The following is an 18,899-nucleotide window of genomic DNA, read 5'->3' as shown; positions in this document are numbered from 1 at the left end:
CAGGTTTCATGACAAACATAGTTTTTCTCTAATCCTAAACAAACTAAAACAAAAACATAACCTTCCTTCCGGAGGTAAAACTAAGGGGGTCACACGGCCTTATAACTCTTTGCTTGTCAAACTGATCAGAAGGGAAGTTTTAGTATTTAACTTTTAGGATGTTGTTGCAGCAATCAGATCCAAAACTGGCCTCTAGAAAACTTCGATTAAAGAGTATGATGATATTTCACTCAAGTCTCTGCTTCAGGTATGTTTGGCTCAGCCCAGAGAAAGTGGCAAAGAAGTTCATGACAATAAATATTTAAGATTTAATTTATTTCTTATACAGAATTAGAAACACAGGAATTACACTTAGTGCATCAAAACTAGAAAGTAAAAAGTTTTAGAAGGTTAAATGCAAGAATTAGATACAGGTTAACTGTACACTGTGTGCAAACTAAACATGCTACATAATGCACATATTAAGACAAAAATACAAGGCATTATACAACAAGGATGCATCTGTAACATTTTCTGGATATTTCAAAATTAATTGGTTATACATTGTTTGGCTGCTGATTCTAGATTTAGTAGTTTGAGTCTAAATGCAAGATACGTCTCTGCATTTGCACACAAAACACAAAAATCCTGTGTAGCTCTGAAACTCTACTTGACTACAGTAATTACACTTGTTGTGAGAAGTTGCTCTCCACCTACACATTCTCTGCTTTGGATTGAGTTTGTTTGATTTGGAATTGTATATGTGTCTGACAACCTTCATGGTAGTCATTACAACACATCAGTGCGTGTTTCCGGACGTGGTTTACACATGGACCTGATATATTTAGCTTACAAGGTTGTTGACTACTAAAAAAACATGTTGTGAGTTAAGAAAAGTGAACTATTCTTAAAATGGCTTTCAGCTGCCGAAACAGCAAAAGTTAGCTTGAAATAGAGTTTACTCACCTGCAAATATCCCCAAAACCCACCAAACCAACGTCTTTCCTAGAATTGAAAACCCTAACATACCTTTTTAGGGTTGTGTAAGGTCGTTTACTGCTTTAGCTCATTTCAAATATTTACATGTGTTTGACATCTTGTTATTTACAGAGACGGATTAATTTAGGTCTTCCATTGCACAAACAGATTTGTTTGGATAGTTCACTGTACTCTCATTTGTATCTAGAAATAAATGCAGTAATGTCAGTTTGTTACTGTGTATCTACTTTTCCCAGGCGATCTTCATCGGCTACGGTCCAGGATTTAAGGGAAACACAGTTGTGCCGCCGTTTGAAAACATCGAACTGTATAACCTCATGTGTGGTGAGTGATCGGTGCTGTAGCTGTAGCTCAGAAGAGGAAACAGGTGCACTGTATTTCAGGTTGTTTGGTGCCTCCAAAAAAAGACATGCAAAAAAAAAAGCATCCACAGGAACAAGATGTCATAAAAGAACACGAAAAAAATAAAGATCACCAGTCTCACCCAGGTGTTGAAACCACAGAGAAAATATCTACGTCATTGGAAAATTTAAAAAACCCAATATTTCGTAATTAACAGATGTGTAAAACAGACTTTCACTTCTAAGTAACTTGTTCAGATAATATGGTTCAATTACGACTGCTACTTATGATTTTGCATGAAAGATAAATGCCATAATGGACTGCTGTTCCTGGGTGGAAGCACCATAAAGGATATAAAGAAACCTAATATAAAGGAAACTTTCTTCCTTTGTCTGTCTCATATGTTGTACCTGTCCCAACCTGCAGTTCTGCAGAAGTCTCACTGAGTCACTGATGTTATTTTAACTGTCAGTAGCGATGACACAATTATCTTATGTGCTGACATGCAGTGTTACGTCCAGTGTGTGTGATACACATTTTCCGTGTTTCTCTTCCTCCTCCAGATCTCCTCGGTATTCGTCCCGCTCCAAACAACGGGACTCACGGCAGTCTGAACCACCTTCTGCGGAAACCTGTCCACCTGCCCGTTCACCCAGCTCAGCTCTCACATGACGCCCCCTGTGAGGCCAGTGACCCCGTCCCCGCTGACGACCTGCAGTGCACCTGTACAGCCCAAACCAAGACAATGGTATGTGCCAACAAGTTATAGAGGTCATGTGGTTGTTTTTAGCCATGCTGGCGGTGTGGCTCTTGGGAAGTTTTTATCTGTCTGATCGTTAGTCCAGCCACCACTGAAATATCTCAACAACTATTGAATGGATTACCACAATGTGTTAGTGCAAACATTAAAAGATAAACGCCCTTTGACCCCCATGCCTTTTCTATACCACCAGCAGCAATTTAAAGTGTTCAGTTATTTGGTTTAAATATCTCCACATCTACCAGTAGACTTGACTTCTAGTGGCACCTTAGTTTGGACATTTGCGCTTTTGAGTAAAATGTTGCAACAACTTTTAAATGGTTTGGCATGAAATTGAGTCATCAACATCATTAAATCATCATTCATGTTGGTTTTGAATAAGTTACTTTACATGTCAAATTCTTCATGATTAAAACTTTCAAACTAAGAAATTCCCATTATCCGCTCCTTTACTTTGTATTCACTGTTGATTAACAACTGTTAGCTGAAAAAAAGATTTTGAGCATGGCAAACATTATAGCTTCTATCCATGTTGCACCTGATGCACAGCAGGATGTATCATTCAGACTTTAATCAGACTCTTGACTAAAGTTTGAGACTTGAGACCTGACTTGGACCACAGACCTGCCTAAAGACTTGAAGCTTGGACCTAAGACTTAAAACTTTGTTTGTTTTTGTTTGGAAAATCACTTTGAACGTATAAAAAAAAAGGAAGAAGAAAAAAGATCTTACAAACAAGTAATATTTACAAAATGTGAAAAGCATAAAGCAAACGAAATTCTCAACAAAAGTATGAACTTATTCATTCTTATTACCTCTTTTCCATAAGTTGTTATTTTAATTTTTAACCAGCTTCCCTATTTATGTGAACCTATACACTAATTACTTTTCCTCAGTTTATAAATGTAATAGTTATTATCTGTTATGTCTTTCATAAAAAATATATAAATTCATAACTGATATAACTGTCAAAACTTGACTTTGACTTGCATAAAATCACAGCTGAAGATCCCTGGCTCGCACACACTAAACAATATTAAAACACAAAGTAATTTGTACTTTCAGTAGTTTATTGACCAAGTACTTTTAGACTTTTACTTCAGTAGGTTTGTCAGATGGTAATTGTTTAATTTTACTTACTTGAGTAAAGATTTTCAGTACTCTGCCCACCACTGCCAACCTACATAATGAATGGTTTGCTTGGACAGGGTGGCCTCAGATTCCCAGTCTGAATTCTTTCTGATTCAGATAATTAAAATGTAGTGAACTAAAACACTTAAATTAGTAGAAATGGGGGAAACAGTTCTCTTCTGCACAGCTTCATGTACTAACATGTGAACGAAGTATCCAACACAAGTTTACTGACAATTATTTCATTTTAGGAGGCAGATATGAACAGGAATCTTATAACAACTAATTCCAGTGAGTATTCTTTCATAATCTTCTGCATTTTTATTTTTTTAAAGAGAACATTTCATGTGACTTTTAAACATTTTCCCTCTTTAGGTGTTAAAGCCAGCTTACGCCGCCTCCACCAGCCCTTCGGCATCCCTCGAGTCGTCCAAACAGGCGCCGATTTTTGTCTCCTCCACCAGTCGAACTACCTCAACGGATACAGCAAAAACCGCCTCATGCCCCTGTGGGTGTCGTACACCATCCAGCCTCTGGTGAGCCCGCTGTTCGGATCTGCCTTTCATTTCTAAACATAGCCTGTACCATGGAGTTGTCCGGGCTGTATTTCTTCTGTGGTTAGGGTATGGCAGGAGAGTTTAAGACGTTGTTTAGTATTTGGATCTCTTTTCTAAGCAGCTGTTACTCATCTTCTGTGCTCATGTTGGCTCAAACACTTCTTGTCTTTCTCATTATGTGGTGAAGCTTTGGCATAAATCATGACTTCAGGCAGAGTTATACATTCCCGGGAGAGTTTACACTGTTGTACTATTCTGTCTGTATGATGGAGCTAGTAAGGATTTGTTTTCATTCAGGCTTTTATCCAAATACAGTACAGGCTAAATATGGTTGTACTGTATTCTCTATGTTCAGTTTGGCTTGGAATTGAAAATAGATTACATTGCTTTTTATTTGTCATAGCATAACATTCAGTATAATGCTCAACCCACTTGAACACCCACAGAATACCTCAATTTCACAGCTTGTCAAAGTTAACAACTCCATATAAAGCTAGCTTCAAGCTAGTTTTCCTACTAGAAAATCAATTAATCAATGCAAAGCGTGAAGCCATGGTTCATTTCTATTCTTGTACATACAGCATGTTTGAAAAGATGCATAGCCTTTAATGCTTTATTTTTCAGCCTGTAATCAGGGACAATACCAGCCTGTAATGTTCTAATATTTTCACAAAAGGTCGCTAGAGAATGTAATATGAATTGGCACTGTTTATAGTGTCGACTGGATGAAATGTCATGATTTATTTTAGATATTCATGGTCCTCTGATCATTCTTCTTGTGTTATTGTTTCTGGTTTTGAGTTAAATGTCTCAAAAACTACTGAATGGATTACCATGAAATCTGGCATCGGCATTCATGTCCCCCTCAGGATAAATTATAATAAATCCAGTGATAGTTTCCAGAACGGAAGCTCTTGCCATCCCATCGCTGAAAAAATAAATTTCTGCAAGAATCTGGTTTTTGAGCCAAATCACAGCATGATTTTTCTGTGGTGATCCTCCAAGCCTTAGTGTCTAAATGTGGTATTTAAGAGGGATTATGGACAATTTTTATCAATTCTTGAGTGGTAAAAAATAGTTACATTTGCCACCAAACCAGTGTAACAAATGGTATCAACCCAAAAATTGCTGCAACAACTTATAAGACATATTTAAGCATGGGAATGACCTTTATGTTATCCAATTTTAATGTTATAAGCTTGTATACACATCTAAACTGTAAACAATTGTTTTAATAAATTATTACAGATTTATAACATGCAGTGCTAAGCTGCCTTTCAAAAGAATCTTTCCCTTTTTTCAGATGATATATACGTACCAATTCTATGTGACGTGAACCTGCTATCTCCCCCTAAAGAGAGGAAAGAAAGAAAAATGGGTCTATGTGGCCCTCTAAGGGTTAAGGACTCTCCACATTATGCTAGAAATGCACTAGGAGTTAGTTTTTGGACAGTAGTCGAGGTTTTCCCTATAATTAGCAGTAAATTTCACCATCCTCACCAGGACACTTCTTGGAAATTGTTTGGACATTACGAGCCCTAGAGTGTTACAGTTAAGAAAATCTATAATTTTATTCTCTGTCAGGTTAGTGGGCTGAGATTATTATTTTTAAAGAGCTCTGCAAACACAAACAGTGCAAAGACCTCACTGACCCATGCACACAGGCGAAGCATAACCGAGCCAAATGATCTTACGCAACACTCAGAGTCCGAATCCACACGCCACAAATCAGTAGAACAAAGTGCCTGACGATGTGACGAGCTGCAGCTCTAACAGCACTTTCAAAAGCAACTTAAAAAGTATTTTAAGCTGCTCAGCTCTGGACTCACTGACCTTAAACTCTGTTTTATGGTCTTCAGCACTGACGAGCATAGTTTGTGATGTGCTTTTGTGTGTCTGTATAACTTTGTATTACATTTTTACTGTTATTGTGCTTTTTCTTTGTTGTGCCCTGCCAAGAAACTACAAATGCAAATTAGCTGAAAGCTATAATAAACAGCCCAGCACTGACTGATCCTCTCTCTCTCAGCCCAGAGTCCGACCCTTGAGCCCAGAGTCAGAGGAGTGTGTTCGTGCTGACGTACGCATCCAGCCGGCCGCCAGCCAGCTGTGTGCACGCTACAAAAACCACCCCGATCTGTCCTTCGGCCTGCTGCATCCCCCCAGTGAGTTTGTATGAGTGTGTGTGTTAGTGACTGTGTATGTATGTGGCGGAGGGGGTCATAGGAGCCGTCCCCAGCCAGGTGTTGAATTCAAGTTGACGTGTTTCTGAGCCACATTCTCATGTAAAAATGGACTTGTGCTCTTGGTTTGCAACAGTAAAGAGTTTCCCCCCTTTTTGAGGCGCTGTAGAGCCACTGTAATTTTAATGAAATTCAGCTTTCAGGTACCTCCACAAAAGAAAGTAACAGACCGAAAGAGAGAAGTAAAAGCTCCTCAACAGCTGTAGGAAAATTAGACGTCATGGCTCTGGTAGAAAGTGATCCCAGCCTGTGATTTCTGCAGTTCATTACTACAGAGCTGCAACAAATAGTTGAGTTATCGATTTTTTCAATCTCCAGAAAAATAATCTGCAGCTATTTTAACAATTGATTAATACTTAAGTCATTTTTTTAAAAACAAAAATGACAAATGTTTGCTAATTTCCAGCTTCTCAAATGTTTGCATATTTTCTTTCTTTCGTTTTACACCATTGTAAATTTTATATCTTTTCCTTAATATACTTGAACTGACTCTGTTTAAACCTCTTTTTATATAAATATATACATATACTTATCTTTGGATATACTTACTACGTTTCTGAACTTTATTCATGTGCAATCACGGCCTAATTTATATTACTTTATTTTAGATTTTACTGATGTTAAATGTGATTCCCTGTTTTCACTTTTACCATTTTATGTTCATATTCTTGTTTTATTTTAACTTTCATGACTTTATTTCTAATTTTTCTATGCATAATAATGATAATAATTAGCATTGTTGTAAGATATATAGGCAAGTTAATAGATATTGAATATAAACATTAGTTGCAGCTGTAAATGACTTTACTTTTTTTTATTGAGCTCCACCGACGCCAACTTTTCACAGTGTAGGTCACACTTTTACAACATGTAGTTTATGTTTTAAATCGATGTCCAACACATTACATTTTTCCCCACATCTCATTTTCTCCCTATAGATCTGGGTGCCAACGGACCCGAGTCAGACTCTCTAATCACGAGCAACATGGCACCAATGTTCCCTGCATTTAAAGGTGAGTCAGTTTTCTAAACATGTATCGACTCCTGAGCTTTATTGCTTCACACGAAGCTGGAAATGTGAATCATTGTGATGCTTGAGTTAAAAATGTAATTTCAGTGTTGTCAGGGCTCATTGTGAGATCTTTTGAGCTGAAAAAGAGCTGAACAATTTAATTAACTTGTGAACCGAAGAGATCCTCTGGATCACAACTAGACATTATGTCACGCTCTGTTTTTTTGTGTTAAACACTCAAATTTTCCGAGAGCAGGTATTGTGGTTTGTCCGTTCTTGTGAGCTCAGTATTATCCTTTTTTTTCTTAAAGTAGGCTATACTTTGGGTTCTTAAATACACATAACAGGAGTTCAAAGATCTAACCACTGTGATTATATGGAACTGCTGTACTTTAATTTAGTTAAACTCTTTCTGTAAAGCACAATTAAAGGTTCAGTTAGATGAACTTTTCCAAATGCCATCCTGCTGTCGACACTGCAGTTTTCCAAACAATAAGATTCACTTTTCAGCTGGTCTGAAGAACCAGACTGTGCTCTAAAAAGTGTACAGTCACAGTGTATGGGATGATATGAGATAGTTCTTTGTGTTTTGAATGGTTTATGTTATACATAGGTGATGAATTGTTGTTTTGATCACACAGGTGTCACACACACAGCTCTGTCCCTACCTGCACTCTCAGCACTACTCAGCACTATGAAAGCATTTGTCATATGTGGAAGCATGTGAATATTTGGCAAGACTTGGTGATTAAACGCTGTTTTGTGCTCCGCTGCGCTGATGAGTCATGATTTTGTTGAAACTTGTTGATTGAATTGGGTGATTAATGTATTTTACAGCGAGTGTTTCAGACAGCTCGGCTCTGGTCGGGTTTCCACTGGGGCCACCCACGCTATAAATGGAAACTCCCTCTCACTAGTATGAGGTCCCGCAAGGAAAACCCCCATCCAAGTACTCTTGTTTGTGTATGTTGGAAGCCTGTACATTAACCAGCTGACAGATGCTGCCCCCTGGTGGCACGTCACTGTGTCAACAATGAGTGAAACTATGGATGAGTGAGCTGCGTTCTTAAACCAAGGACTTAAAGTTCTCATGTCTGATTTCAGGCTTAGAGCAGTTTTGAATTCATGTAATGCTAAATTCAACAAATATTTCCTCTTGGACAACTTTTCATGCACACAAATGTTGTCATGCTTTAAGACCTGAATATCTATCCTGGCAACCTGCAACTCTTCCATTCAGACAGATTTTCTTGTGGCGGTTTGATGAGACATCCAGCACAACTCATAAAACTCTGATCAAATATCAATCAAAATGATGTTACTGTGTTGCCTATTTCTCGCCTCAAATGTTTTCAGAAACATATTTTAGTGACTGTTTACCTGTAATTTGGGAAGGTTTGTGATCAGGCCAATATGTTTTTCTTGCTTGAAAATGGACTGAACACTGATCCAACTTGCACTTCTTTTTGTTGCTTTTCTGACTGTTTTGACCCCAAAGCCTCTGTGCAGCATGTATAAACAAGAGGGTTGAAGTTCAAGGTGCAATGTTACAATGTAGTTCAATTCAATTTTATTTATATAGGGCTTCAAAGGGCTTTACAGACTGTACATTTGAAGCAGTTTGTCCCAACTGTATGCCTACTGCATATTAAGCCAATTCAGTGAACACTTATATAACAAATAAAAACTTATTTTACATTGAATACTCTACTACAGTAGTACAGTAGGTTTTGGGAAATAAGCTTATTCAATTTCTTACGGAGTGTTAAATCGGAAGACTGATGCTATTCTTGTGTCTGTATGTTAAATATAAAGCTAGAGCCAGGAGACTGTTAGCAGGTGTTTAGCTTATCATACTATAAAGACTAGGAATAGAAGAAAACAGCGAGCCTGGTCACAAAGGTTACAAACTCCACCTATCAGAATCTCTAAAACTCACTTAATATTTAATTTTTACACTTCGTACAGCTTAAACCAACAAGATATAACTTTTAAATTAGTAAGTTTTAGAGGTGCTGTTAGGCAGATTATTCTTTCTGTTTTCAGCTTGTATTAACAGCCACCAGCTTCTTTCTACAGTCGGCAGTATCATCAGTTGTTGTGTGTTGTTGAAGATCTTTTGTGTGTATTTTCTTTCACCACAGATGTTTGGACCCACGTCCATGATGTCCTGCTTCCAAAATATTCACAACAGCTGAACGGAGTCAACGTCATGAGCGGGCCGATATTCGATGAAGACGTTGATGGAAACGTTGATGCAATCAAAGCAATCTCAGGGTAAGTCAGCAGCGTGCATTAAAGGCAATGATCAGCCTATTATCTTATTGGTAATTGTTTGTGCCCTGGGTTGATATAACGGACATCTTTTTCACTTTTTCTGAGATAAAACAGTGACATTCTGAACTTTACTATCATATTTGACCAAAATAGCAGCAAATCCTCACTTTTGAGAAGCCTGAAACAGTGAATGCAACACTAATCAGAACAGTTCAATTTCCAGTTGATCAACTAATTGTTGCAGCTCTACAACCAATTGTCCTTATAGCCAATGAACAATAATGGTTTGAATTTATTTAGTAAACAGCCTTTTAAAACGGATTATAGAGGAAACAGCAATGTCTTCATCCTTTTTATAATTAGATTTTGGTTGATATTTTGCTTCCTTCCCATAAATACTTGGCCTCTAAAAATACAATTGAGTAATATGGTTTTCTTTAATAGTTTATTCTTGAAAAAGGAAGACTCTGCACTCTTTCTGTATTTTTATATTATTTTGGGGCATCTTTTTCACCTTTTTTAGATAGATGACAGAATGTAAGCAGACTGGAAATTGAGGACAGAGTGGGGGATGCACTAAAGGTCACAGCTGGAATAAAACTGGGGATGTCACAATTAGGTGGCGGCCTTGCTCTGCACTCATGTGTCCGATCCGAGAATTCAATTAAGAAGCCAAGCTTTTAGTCTCAAGGGCAAATGTTTGATAAAAAGGAGTCTCCGAGTTGTAGTTCTTCCTCAAAATGTCCAACTACAACTAAACTGATGCAAAGACGCATAACAACAGAAGGTTATGTGTTGTCAAAATACTTCTTAAATGTGCAAATCCTTCCAATTCTCAGGATTTAAAGTCTCAAAGTTATTTGCCTTCATGACATTTGGATCAGAATCTGATGACAGTTGGTGGGTTGTTACTGTCACCGTCAATAAAATCTGATCAAACGGCCACACAGCCCTGATGAAGCAGATCCGCTGTAGTTTAAAAATAACCTTACAGAAAACATGCAACCAGCATTTAAGAGGTTTTTCTGCACTCATCAGAACTTAAAATAAAACTCAAGTTTCTTAAACCCTGTGATGTTTCCATGTTCTTCCAGGAACGAGGCTCCGATCCCGACACATTTCTACATGATCCTGACCAGCTGTGGGAACTCGACCTTCGGCCCGGTTAACTGCGAGGGTCCGCTGCAGGCCAAGTCCTTCATCCTGCCCCACAGACGCGACCACACAGAGACCTGCGCAGTGAGTAACACCTTTTAAAAAATGGTAACGCTTTATAATAAGGTCCTTAATAACCATTAATAACAAGTAATAAGGCATTGTTCTCACTTTAGATCCGGTAGTTGCAAAAAGCATAGTTAACTTATAGTTAACTTATAATAGATGAGCAATAAAGTATATTTTAATATCAATAAGCAAACAAAATAAGATTAATAAAGGCATGGCAAAGACATAATGGGTGGGTCATGGGTGTTTGTAATGCCATTATTAACACTTATATAAGCTTATAAACACACAATAATGTTAATAAGCATCTTGGGGGCGCTGCTGAGCTTCAATGGAGTAGGACGTGAGTTTGGAGGCTCCTGCCGATTTCGATCAAAATTGTTATTCTCCTGCGCTTTTACGTTATTTTTTTTATTTTATTTTTTTTGTCTTGTGTTACACAACAGTATTTCTTGTTAAAAAGTTTTACTTTGGACTGCGAAAATGTCTCGCAACACTCGCAATACTATTCAGACACAACTGAGGCCTAATCCGCAAACCATGACCTCACCCTCGAGTGGGCCGCCGACTCCTACAGGTGTCGCCTCGATGCAAGCTAATCCTGACATCGATACCCTTAAGCACGAGTTGCTAACTTCGCTGCGGCAAGACATTGCTGCTATTTTTAAGAAGGAACTCCAGGATACCCTCGGCGATGTTTTGTCCACCATCAAGCTCGACCTGCAAGCGGTGAAAACACAGCTGGCGAATGATAAAGCTGCCACAGATGCTACCATGTCCGAGCTAAAAGGTACGGTCGGGGAGATGGAGCACGCCCTCACGGAGTGCTCCGATGACATCGCCGAGATGAAAACTACAATCAAGTCTCTCACTGCTAACGTGGCCAAGCTGGAAAATAAATGTGAAGATTTGGAATCCAGGTCACGGCGCAACAACGTTAGGATATTGGGAGTACCCGAGGGCCCGGACACCTGCACCACAGCCGCTGTAGCCGACTTATTAAAGGAAGCGTTTGGCCTGCTAAAGGAGCCGCTTTTGGACCGGTCCCACCGGACCCTCCAACCAAAGCCCAAGCCCGGTGAGCGTCCACGAGCCATCGTATGCAGACTACATTATCACAGTGATTGTGTTGACATTTTACGCCGCGCAAGAGAGCTCCGACAAATTAAAGTCGGAGACCTGACCATCTCAGTCTTCCCTGATCACACTGCCAAAGTAGCCCGGGCTCGGGCTGCATTCAACGAGGTCAGGCGACAACTCCGTGGCATTGACGGCGCTCGCTACGGTCTGTTTCATCCAGCCCGACTTCGCATCACATACAATGGTGTTGAAAAAGACTTCGTTTCAGCGGATAAGGCCAGTGACTACGTCAAAACCTTGATTTCTGGGTGAGCTCCAGTAATTATACTGTCCTGTGTTGTATTATTGCTTAATACAGGTGGCCTTAACTCAATACTGGTGTGGTTTCCTGCTATGTTGCACCAACTAACTTTGTGTTACTATTGTTTGTTTATAGTATGCAATTTTTCTCCCCTCTTCCCTATTCAATAAGGCTATACCACACTTTGGGTTTTTTTTTTTTAGGCTCTATTGTTTAGATCAGTGTTATCTCATTTTTGCTCTATTGTCTATTTTATTTTCCATTTTCAATACGTCGTGACTGATATGGGGAAATTTGTTTAGAGCTACTCAGGTGAATTTTTATTTATTTATTTTTATTTATGTGTTTTTTGAATGTTCACCTCAAGATGACATTACTGTATTGAGTTTCTTTTTTATTTTTATTTTTATTTTATTATTATATATTTTTTTTTTTATCTCAACTCTTGCGCATACTGTTAAACAGAGGTGAAGTCGGCGGGAGTTTTCTTTTTTTTCTCTCATACTTCCGCTTGCTCTGCTTTGTCTCCGTGTTGTTCAAACACCATCGTGGACAACTTTTGGTTAGTGTGGGTAACACTGCTGTCCCCTTTGTTCTGTAGTTTTATGGGGACTTTGGGTGTATTTGTGTTTTTTGGGGTATTTTGGGGGGAGGGTGTCCCACCTCGGCGACAATATGCGTTTTTGCTGTTTTTTTTGTTTTGTTTTTCTTATTTAAATGGTTAATGGCAATATAGATCCCATTGCTGGGTCAGGTGCACCTCTCAGATTTATTAGTTGGAATATCAGAGGTATGGGTAATCCTGTCAAGAGATCTAAAGTTTTTACACACTTAAAACGTTTAAACTCTGATATAGTATTTTTACAGGAGACTCACCTTCGTATTAAAGATCACTGTAGGTTACATTGCCCTTGGGTAAGTCAAGTCTTCCACTCAAATTTTAACTCAAAAGCTAGAGGGGTCGCTATTCTCATTAATAAGAAAATTCAATTTTCATCCACTGATGTCATCGCTGATAGGAACGGCAGATACCTTATTGTTGCCGGTACCCTGATGCAAAAAAAGGTTTTGTTAGTAAATGTATATGCCCCGAATTTCGATGATGTTGAATTTGCTAACAGATTGCTGAGTAATATCCCCTTCATAAATACGCACCTGCTGATCCTCGGTGGGGATCTAAACTGTGTTTTTGATCCAATCTTGGATCGTTCTAATCCTCGTGATCTGACCCAATCTGCTATGTCTAAAGCATTCTCAGATTTTACGAAACAGAATGGTCTCATTGATCCGTGGAGATCTCGTAACCCTTCTATTAAAAAATTTTCTTTCTTCTCTCAGGTGCACCTTTCATATTCTAGGATTGATTATTTTTTCATTGACAGCGCTCTTAATTCATGTGTAAAATCTTCTGACTATTTAGGTATTGTAATTTCTGACCACTCACCTTTGTTATTAGATATTCAACTTTCTACTTATAAACGTAGCCCACCACTTTGGAGATTTAATTCTCTTCTTTTGGCAGATAAAGAGTTTTGTGAACTCATTTCAAATTCTATTGATGAGTTCTTGTCTTTCAATCAAAATGACTCCTCTTCATATTCACTGCTATGGGAGACACTTAAATGCTACCTACGTGGTCAAATTATTTCTTACTCTGCCCTAACTAATAAAAAGATTAATGCTAGGCTTAATGAACTTACATCTGAGATCAGTAACCTTGATCAAAGTTATGTGCTGAACCCTTCTCCTGAACTACTTAAGCAGCGTCTTGATCTGCAAACAGAATTCGATCTAATTTCAACTAAAGAGGCAGAGCGCTTGTTGCTATGCACTCGAGGCTCATATTACGAACATGGCGACAAGGCAAGTCGCTTACTGGCACATCAGTTACGACGTCAAGCCACTTCCCGTTTGATACCTAGTATTAAAAACACTAACGACACGGTTACTACAGATCCCTTGGAAATTAATGCTACTTTTAAATCATTTTACTCTTCATTATATAAATCTGAATTTCCCACAGACAACGTTAAAATGGATGAATTCCTTCAGAACCTTTCGATTCCTGTGATTGATATTAATACTTCCAGACAATTGGACTCCCCACTCTCCCTTGAAGAAGTATCAAATGCTATCAAAGCTATGCAGTCTAACAAAGCCCCAGGCCCTGATGGCTTTCCGATCGAATTTTTCAAAACATTTATTGGTAAATTGGCACCTATACTTTTATCTGTATTCAATGAATCTTTAGTAAGCGGTTCATTACCTCCAACTCTGACACAAGCCACTATAGCGCTCCTTCTCAAAAAAGACAAGGATCCAACCTCCTGTAGTTCCTACAGACCATTATCTCTGCTTAATGCTGATGTAAAGGTGTTGGCTAAAGTTATTGCATCTCGTCTAGAGAATGTGCTTCCTTATATTATATCTGAGGAGCAAAATGGTTTTATAAAGGGTCGTCAATTGTTTTTTAATACCCGTACACTTTTCAATATAATCTATTCAGAACATTCGGCTGAACTTCCTGAACTTGTGATTTCTTTAGATGCTGAAAAGGCATTCGATAGGGTAGAGTGGGAGTACTTGTTTGCAGTTTTAAAGAAATTCGGATTTGGTGATAAAATTATTTCTTGGATTCGCCTTCTTTATTCATCCCCTAAAGCCAGTGTCCATACTAATGATGTCTACTCTGATTACTTTGCCCTTGGTCGCGGAACCCGGCAAGGTTGTCCATTGTCGCCTCTGCTCTTCGCCATAGCTATCGAGCCTCTGTCTATTACATTAAAATCTTCCCCCTTAGTTAAAGGAATCATCCGTAATGGAATGGAATATAAATTATCGCTATATGCGGATGATTTGTTGTTATATATAACAGATCCTACATTCTCTATCCCTGCTGTTCTGGGTATTCTGGAGGACTTCAGCACTTTTTCAGGTTATAAATTAAATCTGGGGAAAAGTGAGTGTTTTCCCATTAACACTGTAGCATGTCTTCTTCAGCAGTCAGACTTACCTTTTCAGTTTAGTCCATCAGGGTTTAAATACCTAGGGATCAACGTGACTCGTTCTTTATCCAGCCTTGCATCAGCTAATTTTACTCCCCTTATCTCAAAGATTACATCTGATATTCAAATATGGGGTAACCTCCCCCTTTCATTAATTGGCAAGATCAATGTTATTAAAATGAATATCTTACCAAAATTTCTATTTTTATTCCAGTCAATTCCTCTTTTTCTACCTAAACATTTTTTTGACTCACTGGACAAGATAATTAGTTCTTTTATTTGGGGCGGGAAGCCACCTAGAGTTTGTAAATCTTTACTGCAGAGATGCAGACTTAGTGGAGGACTTGCATTACCTAATTTCCAAGCCTATTATTGGGCTGCTCACATCCATAAACTTTGTTACTGGCTAAAATCTTCTGGACCCTCTTGGTGTAAATTAGAACTATCATCCTGTAAGAGATCTTCCATACCTGCTTTACTTTATTCATCTTTACCTATAAAACCCTCTTTATATACTGAGAATCAAGTTGTTCTTAACACACTTAAAATCTGGTTTCAATTTAGGCGGCATTTTAAATTTGTAGCTGTATCTTCCTCAAGTCCTATCAACAACAACCATTTATTTCCTCCATCACTTTCGGACCCAACATTTTCAATATGGCGTGACAAGGGTATTAGACAATTCAAACATTTGTATGTAGGTGGTGTATTGGATAGCTTTGCCAATTTGTCGTCTCGTTACGGCCTCCCTTGTAATCATCTATTTCGATATTTTCAAATTCGCAGTTTTGTTACTAAGTGTTTCCCTAATTTCCCTTCTTTACCGCCAGAACAGCAATGGGAAAAAATGTTATCATTTACTCCTCATCACAGAGGAATCACTTCAAAGTTGTACAATATTATTTTGGCTTTTAGCGACCACTCAAATGTTAAACTCAAGAGTGCATGGGAAGGGGAACTGGGAATACAAATATATGAGGAGTCGTGGGAACAAGCCATAGAGAGGGTAAAATCCACCACTTCTTGTGCACGTCTTGGACTTATTCAATTTAAAGTCGTACACAGGGTGCATTTCTCCAAGTCTAGACTGTCTGTACTATATCCAGAAGTGGAAGACAAATGTGATAAATGCTTTGGCTCTTCTTGTCACCTCAGCCACATGTTTTTTCTTTGTCCTGGTCTGAAAGATTTTTGGGTGGGTTATTTTATTATTATGTCATCTGTTCTTGGTGTAAATCTCCAACCTTGCCCTCTGATTGCTATATTTGGGATTCCCAGCCCCTCACTTACACTGAACTCTAAACAAAAAGATATTATAGCTTTCACATCCCTACTTGCAAGACGTTTATTATTGTTACACTGGAAATCTGCTAAATCTCCTTCTATTTCCCGTTGGCTTAAAGACACCATGTTTTTTTTAAAGCTTGAAAAAATTAAATATACATTAAGAGGAAGTACAGTCAAATTTTTTCACAAATGGCAACCTTTTATTTCCTATTTCACTAATTTAGAGGTACTACCTGATTGAATTTCTGCCTATTACTGTTGTTGTGCATTTTATATTGCATAATTGTTCAATACTATGTTTGTTGGTTGTGATATGCCGAGGTGGGACGTGGGTGGGAGGGGTGGGGGTTTACACTGCACTCTGTAATCTAATTTAATTATTTTTCTTCTACAAATCTATCAGTGTTTTTGTTCATTTTCGTTTGTGTATGTGTATATGTGACTGTTTACATGTACATATATGTATAAAAAATAAGAAAAGGATAATTGTATTTCTGTAATTGGGAATGTTTTTATTGTATTTTTCAATAAAAATATTTTGGAAAAAAAAAAAAAAATAAGCATCTTGTAAGGACTTACAAGGGCCTTATTACTTGTTAACTAATGGTTATTACAAGGACCATATAAAGCGTTACCCAAAAAATACAAAAACACAATTTTGTGGGTTTGTCCCACTTCTCACTTTAATTTTCCTCTTCCTTCAGAGCGGCTCAGACTTGTCGTGGGTGGAGGATTGGCTGCAGTTTCACACGGCGCGAGTCCGAGACATCGAACTCCTGGCCGGACTCAGCTTCTACCACGACAGGTTATCAGTGGAAGAGACGCTACAGCTCAAGACGTTCCTACAGACTTCTTAAAATCAGAGACATTGAAGCTGAAACAATGAAGCTTTAATTTCCAAAGGAAGCCATACTGGTCTGCTCAGCAGGCCTCAGTCCTCGTGGACCTCGTTTCCTGTGTTCAAACCAAATTGATCTCAACATTAAGTTCCATCCACTTTTTATGTCTGATATGTATGATTCCCCCCAAAAAAATGTATAGTCAATGTGTGATAGCTGTATATTTGTTCTTGCTGATGTTTTTATAAATGATTTTATAGAGAAATGTTTTTATAAAAGAGGCTCCGCAGCTCTGAACCAAAGACGCCGTCACATCTGCTGAGCGGCTCCGCAGTATTTCCTCGGGTGGGAACAAAATAAAAAAAGGAAAAGAAACATTTATTGATGAAAGGAGAATCTATTTATACTTCCATTGCTTTTATTGGCAGGAGCACTTCAAGAAACATACGACAATCTGGAAACAGTTGTGTCTGCTGCCACACATCTGGAGAGCTGCCTGCAGCAGCCAGAAACACCCGACACGAGAGTTTAGGAGAAGATGAAGTTTTGCTGTAAAGAAAAAAAGAAAAGTTTTACCTGCCAGATGTTTTCATTGTATGTTTATGCTTGTTATTTTTGTATTTTCTTTATTGGCACCAATGTTGTTTCTAGTACTTTTTAAATTTCTGGTTTTCGTCAGTGATATTTCGGATATTTTTTTTAATTTTTGAGTGTTTGTGTGGCTGTGTGTGTTAATGTATGTTTACTGATCTGTATGTATCAATGGATTGTTAGACACATTTTCCCCAGGGCACAGACAGTAAACACACCCCGCCTCTGATCCAAAAAAACCTTTTTGTTTCGCTTTGTGTCTTTTGTTGTGGTTTTGTGTTTCTTTGTGGTTGTTTTACATCTTTTTCGTGGTCATTTTTCATCTCTTTGTAGTAGTTTTCAGTTTGTGATTTTGCATCTCTTCGAAGTGTTTTCACGCCCCTTTGTTGTTGTTTTTAACCTCTTTGTGGTCTTTCTGCATCTCGTATTTTTCTTGCATCTCTTTGTTTCATTTTGTAGTTCACTGTCTCTTTGAAGATCTCTTTGGTGTCTTTTCTGGTCCTTTTTTAATCTCTCGATGGTTTGTTTGCAACTTTTTCACTTGTTTTACATCTTTTTTGTTGCTTTGAGTCGATTAGTATCTTTGTAGTCGTTTTGTGTCTTTCTATGGTGGTTTTGCATCTCTTTTAACGTTAGTTTTCACCCCTTTTTTGTCATTTCGCAATTCTTTGTAGTTATTATTATTTTTATGTCTTTATGGCTGTTTATGTCCCTTTTTATAGTCTTTTTGCTTGGGGATCAATGTCTTGCAACAGGACTTTTCAATATGCAAACAGGAGGAATCGGGAATCAAACTGCCAACCTTGCAACTAAAGGATGACCTGTTCTACCTCCTTATGTCTTTTTCTGATAATCTGACATTCTTCAGGTGAAGCAGTTGGTTCAAGAACTGCAGCTGAACTTCAGTTCAAGCTGGAGATGAAGAGATGCTGTCTGTGCCTAGTGTGTGTGTCTGCGTATGTGTGTGTCTGTGTGTGTGTATGTGTGTATCTTTGTGTGTGTCTGTGTGTATCTGTGTGTGTTGGTATTTCTGGGATCAACAATTTTTTGTTTACCTATTCAGAGCGACTGTGTGGCAATTGATAGCCGGTAGTGGACAATGAAAAAAGTTCAACAGATTTAGTCATTTTCATCATGTATTACAGCTTTTTTTTGTTTGTTTTGTCAGAAATGTCAATGTTCAAATACAAAATTCATATAAAAACACTTCTACACTGAAGTTTGACTTGTATTGTTTTATTTCAATGCAGAAACAAAGTGTCATACCCAAAC

General features: G+C 38.1%; 1 protein-coding gene across 1 annotated transcript in view; it reads left to right on the top strand.

Annotated features, from left to right (window-relative positions):
* The window catches only part of enpp1 (ectonucleotide pyrophosphatase/phosphodiesterase 1), a 40,159-nt gene extending 21,607 nt beyond the window's left edge, over positions 1-18,552 (top strand). Inside the window, exons 15-23 of the mRNA XM_059356262.1 lie at positions 1,215-1,302; positions 1,884-2,068; positions 3,463-3,502; positions 3,587-3,747; positions 5,798-5,933; positions 6,950-7,024; positions 9,168-9,300; positions 10,395-10,539; positions 16,902-18,552. Of these exons, the coding sequence (XP_059212245.1) occupies positions 1,215-1,302; positions 1,884-2,068; positions 3,463-3,502; positions 3,587-3,747; positions 5,798-5,933; positions 6,950-7,024; positions 9,168-9,300; positions 10,395-10,539; positions 16,902-17,054 (1,116 nt within the window). The 3' untranslated portion in view covers positions 17,055-18,552. The remainder of the gene's footprint in view (positions 1-1,214; positions 1,303-1,883; positions 2,069-3,462; positions 3,503-3,586; positions 3,748-5,797; positions 5,934-6,949; positions 7,025-9,167; positions 9,301-10,394; positions 10,540-16,901) is intronic.
* Positions 18,553-18,899: the final 347 nt, after the last annotated feature.

The sequence above is a fragment of the Centropristis striata genome, chromosome 18 (genome assembly GCF_030273125.1).
Source record: "Centropristis striata isolate RG_2023a ecotype Rhode Island chromosome 18, C.striata_1.0, whole genome shotgun sequence".
NCBI classification, from domain to species: domain Eukaryota; kingdom Metazoa; phylum Chordata; class Actinopteri; order Perciformes; family Serranidae; genus Centropristis; species Centropristis striata.
This window is presented reverse-complemented; position numbering and strand designations above follow the sequence as displayed.